Source organism: Diadema setosum, chromosome 7, assembly GCF_964275005.1.
Source record: "Diadema setosum chromosome 7, eeDiaSeto1, whole genome shotgun sequence".
Classification (NCBI taxonomy): Eukaryota; Metazoa; Echinodermata; class Echinoidea; order Diadematoida; family Diadematidae; genus Diadema; species Diadema setosum.
Window position 1 is genome coordinate 28,832,367 of NC_092691.1, and position 18,587 is coordinate 28,850,953.

An 18,587-nucleotide genomic window follows, 5' to 3' on the forward strand; every position below is an offset into this window, starting at 1 on the left:
ACGTTAAAAAAAAACAACAACAAAACATGGACTACACGGAAGACGATATCCCACTGTAATACTCTATAAAGAAGACAGCATCTGATGTTGCAGTGGATCCAGAATGGACACACAAAACTTCCTGCGTACACTTGCATCATCCATGTGGTCTCACATCCTGCATGAAGTCTTTATTTTGTTGATCCTAGACTGAAAAATCTGCTCTTTTAAAGAAATTCATTGTGCCAGAAATTGACCATAAAATCCCTCTGTGCAGTAAACATTTTTATCCAAATACATTTCCAGATACGTGTACATTAGCAAGCAGGGCACCAGAGACTCAAGTTATTTCAAGATCCTTATTTTTCTTTTTTTCCCCTTTTTGTTTAAATAGTGAGAAGAAGAGCCTGAAAGGGCATTTGTCTCATGTCTGGGTGCTTGCACACCCACAGGACCACTTGCCGTGGGGGCAACTGAATCCACTGATGGGCAAGTAAAATGAACTTGCATTTGGTTGTGAAAAGCATGGGGGCCCTTGCCAAATGCACACACAGAAGAGCAGGAGACATATCTTTTGGAAGTCATGCCTAGCACATGCGTGTAAAGATAACACAAAAGCAAACAAACAAAAGCACAGTATTCTATAAAAATAATGGAAACACATAGACTCAAGACATTGTAGGACCCTTTTATACACGAGCAATGATGGCAGCAATAACAAAGAGCACAACAACCAAACAGGATTGCATTCTGATTTTGCAGCAAGCAGCGCAGTCACACACACAAACTTTGCTTATTATTTTTTTTAACAAAAAAACTACTGTTACTGTGGCACCCCATATGGAAGCTAATCTGTTTTTGTTTTGCTTATCACTTTTTTTTTTTAACAAGAGCAGCACTCGTAAATCACTACACTATCGTAGTGACATTATTCGATGGGAATTTACCCTTAATATGTAGATTCAATGAATGCAGAAATATTAGTAGTACACATAATAGTGAAATTTGTAAAAAAAAAAAAAAAAAAAAGACAACTCACTTAAAAAGTTATGAATCTTATAAGATTTGTCTCCTTTGAGCTAAAAGTTTAAAATGCCCTCTTTAAAATCTGTTCCTCATACTTCTTATAAAAAGAGTTTTCTGAGGATGCCTTGCACACATCAGCTCTAACATACTAGTAGTCACCTTTCTGAGCTGAATCTAATACCGTAAAGATTTACTGCACATGCCGGCTGGGATCTCACCTAACACTCTTTTTGTCAATGTCATTCCAGTGACACGATAAATCAAACCTCAAGTTGTGAGCTCCAGTTTAGGCTCTCCTTCACACTTGTCTCCGACAGACTGTTACAGACACTGGACGTTCAGGAAGTTGGCGACAAAGAAAATGCTCCCATCTCAGTGTTTGTGAGGCACCTTAGTTGATCATGAGGTACCTTTGGGCTGCTTGATTGGTGAGGTTTGGAGAGAACTAAATCCAGCAGGTGTTGCCATCCTGTGAAAAAACAAAAGAAGAAATTAATCATGTTCGTAAAGAGGCACTACCTCATTGCAAAATATCACAACAGGTTGTTTCTAGTCGACTGGAATAAAATATGGATACATAAAATACTTGACAAAGTTTTGCATGACAACCAATGCATAAAGATGTATTTCTGCCCAGTTTTGTACTTCATCTTCCAGATCAATTTGCATAGTAATTAATACATGTATGTAACCACCAAAGGTACAGGCATATATTTCTGAAAAGCAGCAAATTTGTTTTCATACTGAAATGTAACATTGTTTTATGTGTTTTCTTTTATTGCAAATAGTTGCCATTTTTGTGAAATGCAAGCATTTGTGTCTTCATCCCTATTTTAGATGTTACTTTATAATTAATGTTGTAAGACTTCCTTCCACAATGGATTGTGAAGAAAGAATAACTTATCTATGAATATATTTGTAACTCACAAAATAGCAGCACCACAGCAATCATACCACAATTACAAGACAACTAAAAATCTTAATTAAGCCTTGACAAAGGCTAGCAGTCGCACACTTTGGACATTACATTCACAGCCTTTGTTTGGACATAGAATGCCAGTTGACATATGACCATGGATCCCTGCATCACTCACCCTGCTCCGGCCAGGAAGTCTTGTCTGGCCATGGCTGGAGTGGACATCATCTGCATGCTGTGGTCACTGACCTCTCTGAGATTGGAAGGGTAAAACAAAATAAAACAACATGCTCAAAAAAGGTACAGTGGACTCCCATTATAACGAAGTCCTCGGGACCGGCGGTTTTCTTTCGTTATATCGAAATTTTATTATAACTGAACAAATAAACAATAAAAATACATAGGGTAGATAATCTTGCAGCCTGAAATACTTCGTTGTAACTGGAATTTCATTATAACTGTGTTCATTATAACAGGAGTGCACTGTGTTCGTTATAACAGGAGTGCACTGTAAATGTTACTGAGATTGCCATCACACAGAGAAATGCTGGACCATCATTTCCCACATTGTGTAGGTGCAGGGTTCCCACAGAAATTTGAAAACAGAATTCCATGACTTTTCCATGACTTTTCCATGACTAAATTGCTGCTTTCCATGACTTCCTTTCTGGCACGGTTTCCAAAATCAGACACGTTATGATGGCCTCCACCTCCCCTCACAGCCATCCATTCCACCCACTATCTTACTCATGACATGTACATCTATTATCATTAGTATATGTCCCGGGAGTTATGTAGAATTTGGGATGTCACAAAACTGGGAAAAATGGAAATCATGAACACCAATTATAATAGCAGAGTATGATCACAGAGTATGAGAGTTGCGAGACACAACAAACTAGAAAGCTAGAGGTAAATGCAATTCCATGACTTTTCCATCATGACTTTTCACAAATTTTCCAAATTCCCTGACTTTTCCCGACTTTCCATGACCACAAATTTTTCCAGGATTTTCCATGACTGTGGGAACCTTGAGGTATACAATTCTTCAGTTCTCACACAACTATGTACACCATGAAGACTCTCAGCATTGGTCAGGGATATACCTCAATTAATGACAAGAAACCCATTTCATCAGTATCAAGTGTCATTAGACTGCATAGAACAATGGAAGGGCCTCATAAATACTTCAGGAGCTGCAGTTCAAGCTGTAAACTCCATTAAAAAGACATCCAGGCAGACAAAGTGGAAAGATCTACCAAACTCTCAGGACTATCACATACTTCTTCATAATGGTATTCCTCGTAAAATCACAGTCTTTCTCAACAAGGTCAGTACTACATTCATTAATCTGAAGGTAAATGCAAAGAAGAGAGATACAGAAATAAAAAAAAACAACAAACAAACAAACAAATAGAGGGTGATGAGGATTTTCACCTGAGGGGGACAAAGACATCCTTGTAGCTCTGCTCAGTTTCAAAGAGAGGTTTGAATCTTCCTATTGACCGGTCTCTGTCACCGTATGGAGGAAGGGATCTACCGTAACCATTCATCGCTGGCGTCACCTACAAGGGATAAAAAAATATATATATACATGCAGACTGTTTGATTATCGTGTATCACCGTTGCATAAAGCTATCACCGCGATGTTTCCTGACTTTTTTGTTTTGAATCTCCCGCATCTTTTGACACCAATTTGCGACACCCGGGCATGCGGGTTCAAAGTTACGCATAAATATGAACGTGCATGTCAGACCAAAAATTGCTCCAAAATGTGAATTCATGTACAATTTTAATGCAAACTGTGCTTACAAACAAATTTCATAAAAGTATGATTATTTGGGGGTTTTATAGATTAAAATTTACATTTTGCTGAGGATACAAGAAAGAATAGCTACACAAAAATGTGCCTGTTTTGAGCTTTGTTTAGTGATTTAGAGCAAATGGTCTGATTTTATGCATCATTATGCATAAATTAGCATAATTGAGCATGAAGGATAATTTTTTGAAAGCTAAACTTTAAAGTATTCTGGATTATGTCACAGGCAATGTGTGTGCCAATTTTCGTCGCGATCGCGCGGTCGATAGCTAAGATCTGGAGGGGGGGGGGGGGGCCTGGGAGCTCCTCCCCCCCCCCCCCCCCCCCCCCCCCCCAGCTCTATCATCTACTCGTACCTGAATAGCCCGGCCTAGTTAGGGTTGATACCAGGTGGTTATTTGTACTTTTTATTCAATAATCTTTTGCAAAGAGAGAATCAACAAAATTACAAGATGACAAAAAGATACGATTGTTCCTTGATGCCAGCTACAAAACATACATGTGTAAATGCAAGAAAGCAAGCGGATGAGAAACTACTCAAATCTGAACTCTGTCTTCACCAAAAGAAAAAAACTTCTACTACTTTATATCAGGGAGGAGAACCCACCTCTCCTTCTGCCATCTGCCTGTTGCAAGCATCGCTGAGTTCTTCCTTCAGTCTGGCGATGTGCTGCTTGTGGGACTCTATCTCTCGCTCCAGGCCAGCAAGTCTGGAGACAACTGACTTCTGAGACTCAACAAAGGTGCTCACCAGGTTCTTGGGTAGGGGACATTGAAGCAAACCCATTGACAAGAATTCATATTCCAAACATATGATGCATTCTAAAAATCATTGCTAAAGCGCTGATGATTTAAGTTCATATTAGAGAAATGAGAGTTCACTTTTTTTTTCCCAAAAATATCTATATGCTTGAGTTGACAAAATCTTCAGACAGAAATCTTCGGACAGCAATTCTAACATCCTGACTGATTCAATGGATGTGAACCTTTGCATGAATGAAAGGAAAATTAGAAATGCATTTGTAGGATACATTCAATCATGCACTTGAGCTAATTCTTTGCCCAGCATATCAGGAAATCATTTTTGTCACGTAATCTTGGGCCACAAGAAATAAATGACAATACAAGAATAGCTTTCAAATGCTGCTTTTATAGTTATTTGCCTAATAACTGAACATACTCGTTTATCTATATACTTTTACTTCAAATGTCCCTTGTTTCAGAGCTGCTGAGGAAGTCGCATCAAACACAAATTTGCTTGTGAAACTTTCTTCACAATATAATGCTATCCCTGTAATTAATAAAAACGTCTGATTAAATAGAGCTCTGAATGAACTTTGACCTTCTCTTTCTTGAGCCAGTTGGTCAACTCACGTGTAATGCAACCATGTCTGGGGTCGAGACAGATGACGCCAGGAGCGGTGCTTCTACCTGTATAACACATCAAAAATTGATCACTTGTGGACTGGCAGCTGTAGATCCCAATTAAACAGAGTGTAACAACTGGATGACCACCTTTGAGAAGTTTGAAACTTCAACACAGATTAGTTAATTTGAAATCTAACACTTCTTATTTGTATTGTGCTCATACATTGTGGTTAGGGAGGGCTTTTGACACAGACATATTTGAAATGGGACCAGTAGTAAACAATTCATCACTTAGTAAAACTTTCTTCCCAAGTTTATATCTAGAAGTTGTAAGGGTGATGATAACATGATTTTTTTTTTCAAGTTTAAAGTGCATGAATAGTATAAACAAAGCCTTTGCTGTGAGGCACCATTTGACTAGGTGCATGTACGGTGCTGTAAATTATCAGTTTATGAGTTAGAATGATTGCTAGAAACGTGCAGTCATTTACCTTTGAGAGGGCAGCATCTATGGTCTGGCTGTCCGCCCTAGCAATGATCTGGTGCTTGGCATTGGCGATGGTAGATTGTACCGCCCTCAGGTGGCCCAGTAAGCTCTCACGATCTCTGTTTGACAAAAAAACAACAACAACAAACATGGATACATTTCAGACTTTCAAGTAAGATTAACCTTTAAACCCTGGCTTTCATGAGTAATTTACATGTAGAAAGCCTGTGGCATACAGCAGAACTGACAAAGGTAAAAAACAATACTTGTGTATAATTGCTCTTTGATAGTATTGACAATGCAAAAAATTTGCCAAACAAAATGTACTCAGTTTTGACCAAGGTGCTTGTTTATCTCCTTTCATTTAGAAGCAAAACTCCACAGTTGTAATACTTCTCAGGTTTACGGAATATTTCACAATGTAAGTGTAATATTTGATGGTAATCAAAGAGAAATATTACAGTGGATCAAATATATTGCAGACACAAAATGTGGTATCAAATATTTCAATATCTGTCCAAGTCATTCTCGCGAAGGTTTGTCTGAGCTTTTTAAGGATGGCATTCAGTAAATAGAAAGGAAAGTTTGATATCTGCACACTTCAGTCCATCGTAGCCAATCATTGCTAGTAGGCACAGACAACAGAAAGAGTACAAGAATTGGAAAGCTCTTGGCATGCCGCAGAACTTATCAAAGTAAAATGCAACACCTGTGTATGATAGCTTTTTGATAGTACTGATATAGTGCACTCCCTTTATAATGACATAGTTAGAACAAAATTCCTGTTACAAAGAAGTAAAAATTCAGACCCCAACGTAACCATCTACATATCTTTATATTCCTGATTTGTTTGGTTAGAACGAAATTTTGATATAACAAAAGAAAACTGCCAGTCCCAAGGAGTCCTTTAAAATGGGAGTCCACTGTAATGCAGAAACTATGTCAAATAAACTGAAGCCACAGATGAATAGGGAGTGGACAGTGAGACACACCTCGTGGAAGACTTGAGGGCGCTCTCCGCAGCGTGCATGCCTTCCTGCAGCGACCTCCTCTCACTCTCCAGCTGTGAGAGCTGGCGGCTCAGCTGTCTGACCGACTGCTCCTTCCTTCTCAGCTCCATCTTGGCTTCAGACAGGCCCTAACAGCAGACACAATAGGCATTCTAGTCTGTAACTGGACAGTGCTATACAGACCCCATACAAGGAAGGATCTCATAACCCCATAGTAAATTGTATGGCACTTCTATCACTACAGTCAAGCATCAAAAGCATACAACACATTTGATTTAAGTTGCCATCTTACTTGAGTAAAACTTAAAAAAAAAAAAAAAATTGATGAAAATCCTGAATACCATTTTTTTAGCATTACATTACCGTCAAGGGGAAAAAAAGAGGAATCCTGAACCCATATATGGTCTGAGAACAGCTAAAGTTAAGGAATCTTTCTTTCCAAGTCAGAATGCATGGACAGTCTGATACCTTACAGATGCATCATGGTAATCACGTTTTGTGTATGATGTACCCTCAGCACTCACTGAGGGTGTGCAGCCACAATAATCACTCTATTGAAGCATCAATTACTTTCTCCCTCTCTTATGTTAATCAATGTGATACTGTTTGGTAAAAATTCATGCACATCATTGTGTCTTTAAAGCGCACCCTTTGGCTGCATCTTTAGCATCTCATGTCTCCATCTCCTTCTTCATCCACCCCTCTCCCTCTTCATCCCCTAAATCCTCCTTCCACCCTCCTCCCATACCTTGATGGCCTCAGTGATGTTGTGGTCCTTCTCCAGCTCCTCCGTCGTCTTGACATTGAGCTGGAGTCCCAGATCCTCCAGCCGTCGGCTCTGTTCCTCCAGGAGTCTCTGGGCCTCCTGCTCCCTCTGCAATGCCTGCTGGAGCTCCTGGCAGATGCTGTCAAACTTCTCCTTCCCTACGGTGTCCTGCACCTGAACTCGAGGAGATGGACCAATGAAAAAAAAAAAAGGAGAAGATTTGTGGAAGTCATCACACATTTCACAATTTCATAGGAGAGGTACTGGTGGTAGGTCACCGGATGAGCATGCTCAGAATGTTGACATGGTGTTAGGTTCTAACTCTTCTTGATTAGCAGGTTCATTGTGAACTAAATTCCTTCTTGGATGAGTAGTAGTCCCAAAGAGGGTGGATGAATTAATTGGGACTCATTCATCCCATAAATCTGGTAAAAGGTTTTTATCAGCATATCCACAGTAGCAGTGTAATAACATATCAACTTCCCCACATTACGTACGATCTAAAATGTCCGTTTAATTTTACAGCACATTCATGAGGCACATTTAGCCACATTTAGGCACATTCATGGCACATTCATGAGGCACATTTAGTCCTTTAGATGTGGAGAGAGGCAATATCCAAGTGTGTAGCTATTGGCTGCTCAAGTATCTCTCTTTGATTGGCTGCAACACTTTACTTCCTTGATGACCACTTTGTGAGGTTGGCTTTACCCCAGTGGGAGAGTTATGCTATTTCATCACTAGCAGGACTGCAAATATCTTGAGCTTTCATGAATGTGCCTCATTCTATTCAAAATTCCATCACAATATACATCCATTGAGAACAGGACAGAAATTCATAAATCCCTTCCACGCAAGCTTGCCCTCTAGAAGAAGTACATTGCAATGCGATGCATCACTGGGTGGAATTTCACATCCTCATTGGACAGGAACAGGCTGTATGTCTGTGTGTATCATGACCTGTAGAAACTACTTTAGAAATAGCATGGCATTGTTCTTCCATAAATGTTTTATAGATGCAGGTGGGGGGGGGGGGGGGGGGGGCAAAGGAGAAGATTAGGCAACATGCGACAAGATATCACTATGGGAAACAAGAATCCATCATTTTAACAACACAGAGTACATGCATTGACCACATACAAATGTGTAACATGGGCTGAAATTAGGGTGTGTAAAGAAATTGCACTAAATCAAAGATTGTGGGACAATCTTGTCTCCCTTGTGCATAATGCCAGCCTATTGTTATTATTATATCAGGCACATTATATGTTGTTGTTGTTGTTTTCTACTCCATTACCTTTCCTTGGAGGGTGGCAATTTCCTGCTGAAGGTCAGAGACAATGCCCGACGATAGTCTCAGGTGCCCAGCCTCTTGTCGCAGCTTGCCCGCTTCCTTCCTCAGTGCCCTCCTCTCCACCTCCGCCTCGTGAAGTCTGGCCATGAAGTCTACCATCTGGTTCTGCAGAGTGGCCATTGTTTCCTGCAAGCATAATGATAATAAACAAAAACTAATAATACTGGAGACATGCATGTACATTGTGCATTGTACCATCAATTGCCATCATACATTCAATCATGCAAATTTCCCATTTATGAGATGCTCAAAGTTGGAGTCCCTGTATCTCTTAGTAGAGATGAGATATATAACACTGTGATCTTACCTCTGTGGACAGGTACTGGTTCTTGACCCCCGTGACGGACGTGTGAGCAAGAAGCCTATTTAGCCCGTGGCCCAGGCAACGGACCAGGGGCCCTCTCTCCATGTAGACAGCCCGGCGGTATGGAGGGTAACTGGGGGGTGCTGAGGGGGCGAGAGATGAGGTGGGTACGAAGCAGGGGGCCAGGCGCGAGAGGAGATTCTCAAAGGCGGATGCGACCGACTGCCGGAGGACATAGGAACTGGGGCCACCACTAGGACCTTTGAGAAGTTAGAAGAGAAGAAAAGTTGTAATGCATCTTTCAAAAGGAGGAAAAAGACATGTTGTGATTGTAAGAAAATACAACCATCTGTCCACACACACACACCAAAAAAAAAAAAAAAAAAAAAAAAAAAAAAGGCACAGATAATGACAGGCCTGATATTAATCACTTCTAAATTAGGCACAGGCAACATAGTAGGCAATTCAGTTGTTTATGGCAAAATTGTCTAATATGAGGTCCTACTTGAAAATTTCAACGCAATATTAAATAACATTGGAAGAATAAAAACGTGTGAACTGATGCTGAGTGTAGATATGGTGCGAGACAGTGTAAAATATTATTTGCCTTAACACTGGAATGCAAAAAGAAAAACAAAAAAGAGTGAGAAACAAACCTCTTTAGTGTGCATGCTAAGCCCCTACCTCTCTTTACATAACACAAAGAAAAAAAATGACACCAAATGAAAGGATGAAAAACTCTTGAAAAAAAGTCAATACGCTTACAATTCAAAGTGCAGATTACTGGGGTGTCCTGGAACTCACCTGTCTGTCCTAGGACCTGCTGTAGGTCAGCCATTGAGGCCAGGATCCTTGTCTGGAGGTCTGGACTGGTCAGCCAACTGGCTGTTTGAGCCTCAAGGAGTGACCGTGTGCTGGCTATACTGTTCATTCCTGTGTGATGACCACGTGGCAAGGCATGTCAATAGCAGCAAAGGACTTGGGTGTCGATACAAAAACTATGGGGCTTGCTAGGATATTACACTTCCCACTAGCAACCAAGAGGCATATCCCATCACAGTACACTTATTTCATTGAAGCTTATATTGATTATGTCATCCTCCTATGCAGAGTTATAGTGTGTTCAATTCATTAGCCATGACAAATTTCTGCTGAGGATCTCATCAAATTAGTGAATAGTCTTGACAAGCACTATCAAAGCAGACATCTGAAGTCCTGAAAAAAAAAAAGTCATTGACAAGTGAAAAACAATCAGACATGTATGGCATATTACCATTTAACACTGCAATCTTCAGAAAAAAGTATCAATATTCAATAATTGGGTAGTATTGTAAAAGTGGAAATTTTCGCGGTGTTGAAATTTTCGTGCATTTCCCGCAAACCGAAACTAGCACGAAAATAAAAGCACACAAATATATTTGCTTGCCACATGTACCAGTATTTGATGTCTTGATTCCACGGAATTAAAAACACATGAAACTCTTCTTACCCCATCGAGCGCGAAAAATTTGTTGCGCGAAAATAGCCACTTTTTCAGTAACAACTGCACTTGGCTTCTCACCTGAGAAACTTCTGTGCGGCATGTGTGCATTCCCGAGACAAATCGGCACGGCAAATGTCCCATTAGTGCTCTCACTAGCAGTAAACAGAAGATCTGTCTGCGCAGCAAAGTAAAGTAATCTGTGAATGACAAGAGCACATCTTGATAAATACCACTAGCAAACGTTTATCCATTCATAATCAGCAGACAGCATAGATTCCAGTTAGTTGAACTTGATCTTCAAGGAATGTAGCATTGCTTACTTTACAATCTGAAGGTATGACAACAATGATTTTTTTTCCACCCAATTTAGTATTTAAGTCCACTCCATGTTCTTGTTAGATAACTAAGATTGCAAAATCAAACAAACAGAAGAGTCAAAATTCTATAAAAGTTGAAAACAATATGGACATTATGGTATTTTAAACTCTTATGATTTCACAAAACATTAGCAAGGCTATGACAACATCATGCAAATTAGACAAAATAACATTGTCATCACCCCACAAGTCTTCCAATGACCTGCACACAGACGTCTCTAAATATCATTTTATGACAGGAAACCAAAATAAAAACTAATATTTTTCACATCAATCTATTGTTGTGCTGTATTAACTTGGCAGTGATGACATTTAGGGGGAAAGAGGTTGTGGTTGCTCCATTAGTGACCAAAAATATGATTTTCATAACATTGTTAACAAATATCCAATTTGAGAGTTATGAGGTGATGGACATCCTTCCATAATGATTACCAGGTACTATGGTAGTTTTTGTGAAACATTATCCAGACCTCTGTTAGTCAATATCTGCTAACCTGTGGGCTGCAATGACAGCTATAGCAGCCACCCGGAACCGTAGGAGCAGACCCCGCCTGGCCCGCCCGCTACCCCTCGGGGCTCCGGTGCTGCCGTTCTCCATTGACAAGGTCTGCACTAGCTCCCTCGCTTGACGCTTGAAGCTATCCATGCTGTGAATCCGCTGCTCCAGGACATGCCTCTGAGCGGCCAGACGGCCGATGCGCGCGTAAGCGGGGAGCAGCGCACCGCTGAGCAGGGCGCAGGCAGTGAGTAGGGATGTGTTCTCGGACCGGACATCCACTAGGGTGGCCGTGAGCTGATTGACCTGAGTCTCCAGCTCTTGCCTGGCGGTGCCGTCGTTTCTGGCTTTGCTCATAGCCTCTTCTGCCAGGAGTTTTGATTTCTTGTCACACAAAACGCAGAGGAGAGAAAAAAAAGACCAAGCTTTAAATTTACGTTGGCAATCTGAAGTTTCAAACAGGCCTACTTCATAAACATTCTGAATCCAATTGAGATCTCTGGACTTTGCTATTATGAAGAGCTATTGTCTTTAAGACAAGTACTGTCCTTCCCCTTCAATAACTAACAAATATGGCTATTTCAGGAGTGATGCTGATCTGACTAAATAAAGTGGATGTATCCTAATGTATTTCTGCTGATGATAAAGTGTATATATATATATATATATATATATATATATATATATATATATATAATTATTTTTTATTTTTTTATTTTTTAGGGGGGGGGATGCTACCAAACAGGAAATAGTAAAAACATGAGAAAGAAACATTCATATTTATCTTCCCACACTAAATTTTCATGCAGACAACACATTCAGTTCTTATTTTCCCTTAGAAGCCACAATACACAAATTTCACCTTGGATTTTACATGGAGGTCCTCCATCTTCTTATGGAAGCGATGCTCAATCTCCGTCTTCTGGCGACCCCAGTCTGCCTCCCTCTGTTGGCCAGTCTGGGCCAGTTTCTCGAGGGCTGCCCTGTGGTGCTCCTCCACCTTGAAGAGCTGCTCCTTTTTGGCTCTCAGCTCACTCTCGAGGGCAGTCACCTGAAATAAACACAAATTCACAGTGCTAATTTCATACCCCTTTGCCATCACTCTCGACCTGAATATTCTACCGCTGACATGGCTCAACTGCATCAGGAATGTACAGCCAACTTGCCATTGCAGTTGAATCAGTCCATCACTGAGTTGGGAAGAGCAGTGAAATGGCATTCTTGTTACAGATGAGAGCCCCCTTGTTACAGGTAAATGCCTCCATGCTTCATATGGATGTATCCTTGTTAAAGATAAACATCTCCTTATAATGGGTGAATGTACTCTTGTTACAGATGAATGCATCCTTCTTACAGATGAATGCAGCCTTGCTTCAAATGGATGTAGAATAAATAAGATATACCAGTATACTGACCTATCATTATGTACAAATGACCTAGTAGATTGTGCTGACAAATTATGCAATAACTTTAAGCAATTAAGTACTAGATGCATTTTGAACAACTGCTATATGTAGGTAGCTGTTACTGAACACATAGGATACCCAGGGTTCATACACTTTCACATTTTCAAAATTCCCTGACTTTCCATGACTTTCCAGAGCAGAAAATGTAAATTTCCATGACCATTTTACACGATGTACACATGTTATTCTAAAGTGTGTAAAAATACATTATCATAATACTAGGAAGCAAAATAAGTGTGTATACAGGGCTGTACACTAACCCATTTTTCTGCCGGTCGAACCTGTCTCTGTCGAACCAGTATATGCCCCGTTTTACAATTTTTTACTGGTCCGAGCAGAAAATTTACTGGTCAAAAACAACAACCAAAAAAAAACATTAAATGACTTGCGAACTTATTTTGTTTTTAATGGACTACTATTATTCCCCCCCCCCCAAAAAAAAAGTACATTTTACAGATTAGTATTCTGTAAACTTGCATTGTTTATTGCACAAGAAATTGAAAAAGAATAAGAAAAAAAAATGAATGTTTGTTTGTGAATTATAGTGTAAAATCAGATCGTATCAAATGCGTTTGTCACTTTTTCTAAACATCAGCGCACGTATGCGTTTCTTAACTTGCTGCGTAATTCACACTCTTGGTGCTCAGTTGGATTGCGATGATTTTATGAATTATTTTAGCTGTGATATTTTCTGATGCACGCGCCACAAGGGGTTCTTTATTTTTCTCCCGATAATCCCTTCGCATTTGTGCATGCGTTCTTGAAAGGTACACGGCATGCAGGGCCGAATTCGCAATCCTCTTTGCGCCTATTTCTACCTCAAATATCAGCGGGATTGTGACGATTTCATGAATTACTTCGGCTGTAATCTTTTATAATGCACGCGCCAAATGGGGTTGAAAATGTGTCCTTTATTTTTCCCGATAACTCTTCGAATTTCGTAAATGCGTTCTTAAAAGATGTACGACATGGCCGAATTCATGATACTTTTTGCGTCTATTTCTACCTCAAATATCAGCGGGATTGTGGCGATTTCATGAATTACTTCGGATGAATCTTTTGTGATGCACGCACCAGCTAGAATGGTTGAAAATGCGTTCTTTATTTTTCTCCCGATAATCTCTTCGCATTCCGTATATATGCGTTCTTAAAAAGTATACGACACGGCCGAATTCACGATCCTTTTTGCGCCTATTTCTACCTCAAATATCAGCGGGATTGCGATGATTTCATGAATTACTTCGGCTGTCATCTTTTATGATGCAAGCGCCAAAAGGGGTTGAAAATAATAGTGTCCTTTATTTTTTCACGATAAACTCTTCGCATTTCGTAAATGCGTTCTTACAAGATATACGACACGGCCAAAAATCAAAAAATTCCTTGTGCGCCTAATGTTTCCTTAATCTTCAACGGGATTGCAATAATTTTATGAATTATTATTCGGCTGTAATCTTTATGATGCACGCGCCAAAAGGGGTTGAAAATGTGTCCTGTATTTTTCTCCCAATAATCTCTTCGCATTTCGTACAGGCCTATACGACACGGCCGAATTCACGATCCTTTTAGCGCCTATTTCTACATCAAATATCAAAGGGATTGCGATTATTTCATTAATTGTTTCGGCTGTAATCTTTTGTGATACACGCACCAGAAGGGATGAAAATGCGGTCTTTATTTTTCTCCCGATAATCTCTTCGCATTTGTGCACGCGTTTTAAAAATTATACACTGCATGTAGGGCCGAATTCGAGATTCTTTTTGCGCCCAATATGTTTCCTCAAATTTCAGCGGGATTGCGATAATTTCATGAATTACTATTCGGCTGTAATCTTTATGATGCAAGCGCCAAAAGGGGTTGAAAATGTGTCCTTTATTTTTCTCCCGATAATCTCTTCGCATTTCGTACATGCGTTCTTAAAAGGTATACGGCACGGCCGAATTCACGATCCTTTTTTGCGCCCATTTCTACCTGAAATATCAGCGGGATTGTGGCGATTTCATGAATCAATTCGGTTGAAATCTTTTGTCATGCACGCACCAGAAGGGTAAAAATGTGTTCTTTATTTATTTTTCTCCCGATAATCTCGTCGCATTTGTGCATGCGTTTTTGATAACTGAATTCAAGATCCTTTTTGCGCCTATTGTTTCCTCAAATTTCAACGGGATTGCGTTGATTTCATGAATTGTTATTCGGCTGTAATCTTTTGTGATGAACGCACCAAATGTGTCCTTTTTTTTCTCCTCTATAATCTCTTCGCATTTCGTACATGCGTTCTTGAAAGGTGTACGACGTGGCCGAATTCATGATCCTTTTTGGCCGATTTCTAGTACCTCAAATATGTCAGCGGGACTGCGATGATTTCATGGTGTTTTTTTTTCTCCCGATTATCTCTTCACATTTTGTGCATGCGTTCTTAAAAAGTTCACGGAAGGGCCGATTTCGGGATCCTTTCTGCGCTTATCTTCATTATGAGACCATTCTGAACAAATGAAAATATTCATTAATTTTGTGAAATGACTGTGTAAAATGTAAATGAACGAAGAAAAGTAGGTGTATCAAATCACACGCAACTTTTGCATTTAAACGCAAGTGCGTTGCTGAAAAGACTTGCGTTTGATAATGATATGAAACTAAATTGTACGAACCTGAAACTCAATTGCGTTTAAACGCAACTCTAAAAATCAAATGCAAGTCCATCAAATCACACGCAACGATGTATTTAAACGCAAGAGCGTTGCAGAGAAGACTTGCGGTTTTCGTACGAAACTAGAAACTGCGTTTAAAAGCATCTCTATACATCTACGGAAGTGCGTTATTGTTGAAAAGACTTGCATTACCTTTTTATGTCGTAAGCAAAATAAAAAATTAAACGCAACTCTGAAAGCCAAATGCAAGTCCATCGCATCACACGGAACGCTGAAAAGACTTGCGTTCGATAATCATACGAAACTAGAAAATTGTAGGAAACTTAAACTCAATTGCGTTTAAACGCAACCCTAAAAATCAAATGCAAGTCCATCAAATCACACGGAACGCTGAAAAGACTTGCGTTTGATAATCATACGAAACTAGAAAATTGTAGGGAACTTTTTTAAAAAACTCAATTGCGTTTAAACGCAACTCTAAAAATCAAATGCAAGTCCATCAGATCACACGTAGCAGAGAAGACTTGCGGATTTTGTACGAAACTATAAGAAACTGCGTTTAAACGAATCTCTAAACATTTACATACGGAAGTGTGTTATTGTTGAAAAGACTTGCATTATTTTTTATTTCGTAAGCAAAATTATGAATTAAACGCAACTCTGAAAATCATATGCAAGTCCCTCAAATCACACGGAACGCTGAAAAAGCTTGCGTTGATAATCATACGAAACTAGAAAATTGTAGGAAATTAAACTCAATTGCGTTTAAACGCAACTCTAAAAATCAAATGGCAAGTCCATCAAATCACAAGCAACGCTGTATTTAAAACGCAAGAGCGTTGCAGAAAAGACTTGCGTTTTTTTGTCCGAAACTAGAAACTGCGTTTAAACGCATAAAAATTTGCGGAAGTGCGTTATTGTTGAAAAGACTCGCATTATTTTTTATTTCGTAACGGAACTTTCGCCGTGACCGAACTTAGTCTTCACTTGCAGGGGAAAGACATCGCAACATTTATACTGACGTTTCAAACCACCGAAACGCATGCTGCTTCACGAAATGTCAATGAAAAATGATAACAAATTATTGTTAAAGTTCGCTATGCCGCAGGTTTAAATCTCAGTCCAAAGTTAAATTAGTCCGACAATGGAAAGAGGTTTGTTTTTACGAAGGTTAGTAGTCCGAAAGATGTCGTTTTCGGATGAACAAACTTTTCTTCTTCTTTTTATTTCAGACGGGCCCGCGCCGTACAGAGCGGTAATTAATGTTGCAAATCGGAGCGCGAGAGCAATTCATTTTCAGAGTATGGCAATAGAAATTTAAGTAAAACAAATATGGCGACTTAGGGAAGGAAAATCACACATATTTCAACTCAGTCGGCACTGAACAGAATCATACGAAATCATACAGAATCATCTCGACAGAATCATACGAAATCACACGCATATCTTCGCAGCGACGCACTTGAATTTAAATCGCAAATTTAATGCAATTTGGGGAATTTGCGTTTGATATTTCAAATCAAGTTTAAAACGTGAAGTGTCTAGAAACGGGCCTCAGGTTTCCGATCCCGCTCTCTCAAAATCTCTCTACAGATTGGGAAATGTGCGTTGTCGTTACTAACCCGCGCGATATTTATGCATAAACTAAAACATTATGTCAGTTGGCATGTTTTGGCGGCAAAAGGAGTAAGATTTGGGTAGCGATCCGCATTGTGATCCAAATCTTACTCTGTACAGGGGAAATTAGTTTTCATTTACAAGTCGACATTCGCGTAAGTCGACGTATTTTGCTCAGTCCCGATTATGTCGACTTATCATACGCGAGGTTGACTGTACATGTACCTACAAAAAGGCAGACTTGCGGAAAACAACCATGAGATAGGCCGGTCGCACTGCAGCAAAGTAGCGCTAGCTACATATGTAGCTAGAGCTCGCATGCGCGGTATATGCGCAGGCTAAATGCGGACTTGCGATAATTGCGCCTTTGGAAATATAGAAAGCAACCACGAGGTTGCGATATCGTCCGTCGAGTAAGCTAAGCAGACACGATTTTTTTGAGAGGTTCTGAAGAACACATGAGTGGCATATGATGCAAAATTATTTACATTGAAATGATTATGTTGTCAATATTCTGTGGTAAAATGCTTTAATTCAAATTTTATATCAAAATCAAAGCACTATCTCGATCCAAAAGTAATCATACATTCGTGTTATTAGATGACTGACGCTTCGATCATGCACGCAATTAATGCCGATCACATCGCCAGCAGCGCTCGTGTCACACATACATGTATGTGTACACAAAGGCACCACGGCACCTTACACCACTGCCAGTCGATAGTCCTGTATACACACAAGTACACGTGCATATGCACATGAAGGACGCAAACGAAAACGATCTTAATACGAGAAACCACAAATTTGCCAAACTATTTTTCCTTTGTTGATAGGAGAAATCAAATACCATTTCAACAAATATCTTGAAAAATGATTTTCCCTGACTTTCCAGAAGAAATAGACGGATTCCCTGACTTTCCCTGACTTTTTGCTTCTGGAAAAAGCATTTTTAAATTCCCTGACTTTCCAGAAATTCCCTGACCCGTACGAGCCCTGGATACCAGTATGACTTTTATTCCATTGAAGACAAATACTCTGGCAGGTGTCTATGAGAAATGCGTGTCATAGCAAAATCAGTCCATCCTCGACGAGTTAAGCATCATACACATAAAGGTACCCATCGCCTTGGAAGATTGCACTGACAATTTACACAGAATTTTGAGCAACAAATAGATGTATTTTGAAACAATGGCCATAACCTAATAAGCTCATTATTCTTTGAACTCTTTATGTGCCATGTTCACATGCCCAACTCAGTTGACGGCGTGTCAACTTCGCATATTCTGCTCAAACGCACAAACCCGCCCAAAACAATTGATAAATCGCCAAATGCCGCAGTACAATGAAAGGGTTTCTCGCGATTCCACTCCTGTCACATGTTTGTACATTGAAGCTTGCATTTTATGTGACGATTTACTATCAAGGGGTGTTCCTTAATGAAATTGTAAGTATGGTAGGTGTCCAACCCACCGAC

General features: G+C 39.8%; 1 protein-coding gene across 1 annotated transcript in view; it reads right to left on the reverse strand.

Moving 5' to 3' along the window:
- Positions 1-842: 842 nt before the first annotated feature.
- LOC140231261 (coiled-coil domain-containing protein 171-like) overlaps positions 843-18,587 on the reverse strand; it is a 42,241-nt gene continuing 24,496 nt past the window's right edge. Inside the window, exons 16-29 of the mRNA XM_072311406.1 lie at positions 12,248-12,436; positions 11,384-11,769; positions 10,591-10,709; positions 9,834-9,962; positions 9,033-9,289; positions 8,669-8,851; positions 7,354-7,545; positions 6,588-6,733; positions 5,600-5,714; positions 5,115-5,171; positions 4,348-4,497; positions 3,359-3,486; positions 2,100-2,174; positions 843-1,474 (exon numbers count right to left, since the gene is read on the reverse strand). Coding sequence (XP_072167507.1) covers positions 1,405-1,474; positions 2,100-2,174; positions 3,359-3,486; positions 4,348-4,497; positions 5,115-5,171; positions 5,600-5,714; positions 6,588-6,733; positions 7,354-7,545; positions 8,669-8,851; positions 9,033-9,289; positions 9,834-9,962; positions 10,591-10,709; positions 11,384-11,769; positions 12,248-12,436 — 2,196 coding nt within the window. The 3' untranslated portion in view covers positions 843-1,404. The remainder of the gene's footprint in view (positions 1,475-2,099; positions 2,175-3,358; positions 3,487-4,347; positions 4,498-5,114; positions 5,172-5,599; positions 5,715-6,587; positions 6,734-7,353; positions 7,546-8,668; positions 8,852-9,032; positions 9,290-9,833; positions 9,963-10,590; positions 10,710-11,383; positions 11,770-12,247; positions 12,437-18,587) is intronic.